Source organism: Diospyros lotus, chromosome 11 (assembly GCF_014633365.1).
Source record: "Diospyros lotus cultivar Yz01 chromosome 11, ASM1463336v1, whole genome shotgun sequence".
Taxonomy (NCBI): Eukaryota; Viridiplantae; Streptophyta; class Magnoliopsida; order Ericales; family Ebenaceae; genus Diospyros; species Diospyros lotus.
In genome coordinates, this window is record NC_068348.1 from 4,821,049 (window position 1) to 4,824,474 (window position 3,426).

The following is a 3,426-nucleotide window of genomic DNA, read 5'->3' on the forward strand; positions in this document are numbered from 1 at the left end:
AAACCTTTTTTTCGTGTAAATTATATCTATATACACATGAGAGAAACGAAGGAGAGGAAGTCAATAGGAGATGACTTCCAACCCATTCCCAATGGTATAAGGGGGGTTGCCAAGGTAGCCCCTTGGTGTGGCCAGAGCTAACTCAACCATGAAGCTATCTAGGTTGCCACTTAAGGCTCCACATTTAAAAAGGCCCCAAAATTTTACAATTTATATATATATATATATATTTTAATAATAAATATTTTATTAAAAAAAATTGACTTCAAAATAAAATATAATTTTCAGTCCAAATTTTACACAAATACATGGACACCCAGTCTAACAATCAATTTATAGCATTTTGTTTTCTCCATTTTCTCTTTCCAATTTTTACGTTCTCTCTTTCCATTGTTCTTATTTTTTTTTTTTAATTTTTACCGTTTCCTCTTAAATATCCCATTAATTTTAAGACTGTAAATTTATTTTTTATTATAAATCTTTCAATTGCAGTCTTAAAAAAATCTCTTAATTACAAATTTCTTATCAAAAGCAATAACTATTATCATATGCTCTTGTTTTTCTTGTTTCAATTATTTCCTTTTCCTTACATTTCAAAAGGCAAGAAAAATTAATTTTATATAAAATTAAACATAATTCAACACATATTTATGAAATGAAAATTTGCTAATTATTGGTGAGCTTTATCTTTTTAATGCTATTAGTTTATTGCTTTGTTTTATTTCCTTTTATAAAAAAATTAGGAACAGATGACTTTTTGCTCGACTTGTACCAATCTTCTTAGAGTTTAAAAAAAAAATAATTTTATTTTATTTATTTATTGTAATAAGTTATTTAATTTCTTTTGATATCTTAGACATTATATTTTAGTTAAAAATTTACTAATAATTAAGTGATTATCGTATTTTGTAATTCATTGGATTTTATTTTTTTAATTGAATAAAATAATGAATTTTTTGGTTAAAAAGATTTATTATTTATTTTTTATTAAAAATTAATATTCTTAAAAAAACTCCGACAAACTTTGTTACCTAAGACGCTTAAATTGGTTGAGCCAGTCTGGTGTGGCAGGCAAGAGGGGGGAGGCTTTGTCCAAGGCATGGGCGCGTGGCGAGCAGCAACCCCTCCTTGGCGAGCAATGAGCAACTATCGCTACTAGTATGCCCCCCTCCCCCAATTGTAGAGATGGCAAACGGGCCGGGCCAAATCGGCCCGCTTAAAAATGGGCCAGTAGATTGCTGGCCCTAGCCCGGCCCTACACGGGCCCACGGGCCAAGCGAGCCAAACGGGCCCGCCCAATTTTTTTTTTTTTGTTTGATACCATTTTTGGCTATTTAACCCACTTTAACTACGTGGCCCACTTCTGTTTACCTACTTCCTTCTCTAGTTGCAGGCCAATTCCCTTACACCTGTCATTCTCAAAGTTGTAATGTATTATATTAGAAGTTACAAAATAGACAAATAATTTTACAGATATTTAAAATAATTAAAATTAAATTAAATAAGAAAATGACAGCCACCGCAACTAAAATGCTGCAAAGTTACACATTGTATCAAAGAAAGTGGTATGTGGCAATAAACTGGTAAAGCAATCCAATCACAAAACATTCAACTATCTAACCAGATAAGCAATTAAAATTACTACTACATGAGCATACAAATTCCAGATGAAGAAAAACAACCTGCTCAAAGAGCCATTTCTGGAGGCCAAATTACAAATAAGAAGAAAAAAAAAACAATTAAAAATTATGTCTCTAATCTTCATCCTCTTCATCAACAACAATATTTGAGTCTTATTTAGAAAGTCTTATATCATCAATGCTTGACTCCTCCTCCTCATCATCATCTATAATAAAAAATTACATATGTTAATTATTTATCATATAAGAGAAATGTTTAATGTTATGTTAAATCCTAGATATTAGAAAGTTTAAAAAAAATTACCTCCAAAACCATGCAACCAACTCCGTATGCACAAGAGAGGTTGAACTGTTTCATCATGCAAACGACTTCTATACTTGTTCAAAATACGAGATCCAATGCTAAAAGCGGACTCCGATGCTACGGTTGTTATCGGAATACTCAATATATCATAAGCCATCTTTGTAATAATTTTCCCTCTATTAGCTCGCTCTCTCCAATATGCCAAGACATCAAATGCTCCCGATATTGGAATCCTTGGCTCTTCCAAATAAAGATCAAGTTGGGATTTTCCGGCATCGTTAAAAACTTGGCAATCAAATGCTTCAAAATCCTATCAAATAATTAAAAAAATAGTCAACCAAATATTTATATCAATTATATATGAACAAGTTTTTAAAAAAAATATAGACTTACATCATATATATTTTTTGACTTCTTTGCTTGTTCACCTCCAATGGAAATTTGTGATCCACTAACATTTGAGCAAGGCATTGAACTTGAACTTGATAAACCATTGTTAACATATTCACCATAAAGCCTATACAAAGCCGTCTTCACCCTTTCCAACTTCTCTTCATAGTTATAAGGATTGAGCTTTGAATAAGTGTACCTCAAAAAGTTAAACTTCTTGGTTGGATCAAGAATCGCCCCAAATGCAAGAACCACTCTATAATCACTCCAATACTTATCAAATTTTTCTTTCATCCTTGCACTCATACTTGCAATCAACTCATCATCATTTTCCAAGTTGGATGTCAAGAGACACTCTATCCTCCAAATTTCCCCAAAATACAAATTAGATGTAGGGTAAGAGGATCCAGAAATCAAATTAGTGATAGTATAAAATGGCTTCAAGAATTCACAAATTATCTCCCATCTTGTCCACTCATCACTTGATGGGCACCACCTATAATTTTTATCACATAAGCTTAAACTATGAAATGCACGACGATACTTGAGTGCACTCTCAAGCATTATGTAGGTGGAGTTCCATCTAGTGACAACATCCGGTCTCAACCCAATTCCTGTATCAATTCCACCAACTTGCTCAATACATTGATAAAATTATCTCATCCTAGCTTCTGAACCCCTCACATAATGAACACTTTGTCTTATTTTATGCAATGCCTCACTAGCTACCTTCAAACCATCTTGAACAATAAGGTTCAGTATATGAGCACAACATCTAATGTGAAAGAACTCTCCATTAAGCAACAAAGTATTCGACAAATTTAAATGGTCTTTCAATATATTTTGCATGTTGTCATTTGAAGTGGCATTGTCCAAAGTGAGGAAATTTTTTTTTTTTCTCCAATCCCCAATCCTTTAAAAATTCCAACACCTTCAATGATAATTCATGTCCACTATGTGGTGGCTTCATATGAGCAAATGACAATATCTTACTATTCAACTTCCAATTGCCATCAACATAATGAACAGTAAGAGAAATAAATCCATGATTAGTGCATGCAGTCCAAACATCAGAAGTCAAACAAACTCTAC

The 3,426-nt window shown here is 32.4% G+C and overlaps 1 protein-coding gene across 1 annotated transcript; it reads right to left on the bottom strand.

Annotated features, from left to right (window-relative positions):
* Nucleotides 1-1,793: 1,793 nt before the first annotated feature.
* LOC127813483 (zinc finger BED domain-containing protein RICESLEEPER 3-like) lies at nucleotides 1,794-3,005 on the bottom strand. Its single transcript, XM_052354454.1, has 3 exons — nucleotides 2,338-3,005; nucleotides 1,945-2,254; nucleotides 1,794-1,846 (listed from the first exon to the last, which is right to left on the bottom strand). The coding sequence occupies exons 1-3, from the start codon at nucleotides 2,896-2,898 to the stop codon at nucleotides 1,794-1,796; spliced, it is 924 nt and encodes a 307-aa protein (XP_052210414.1). The 5' UTR covers nucleotides 2,899-3,005.
* Between the last annotated feature and the right edge of the window lie 421 nt (nucleotides 3,006-3,426).

Bases quoted from the DNA above. Each gene is read 5' to 3' on its own strand.
- LOC127813483 (XM_052354454.1), bottom strand. From the start codon at position 2,898: ATGCTTGAGAGTGCACTCAAGTATCGTCGTGCATTTCATAGTTTAAGC. The intron at 2,255-2,337 runs GTAAGTCTATAT...ATTATTTGATAG, and splicing joins AGTCAAAAAATATATATGAT to GATTTTGAAGCATTTGATTG. The intron at 1,847-1,944 runs GTAATTTTTTTT...TTTTTATTATAG, and splicing joins TTGGTTGCATGGTTTTGGAG to ATGATGATGAGGAGGAGGAG.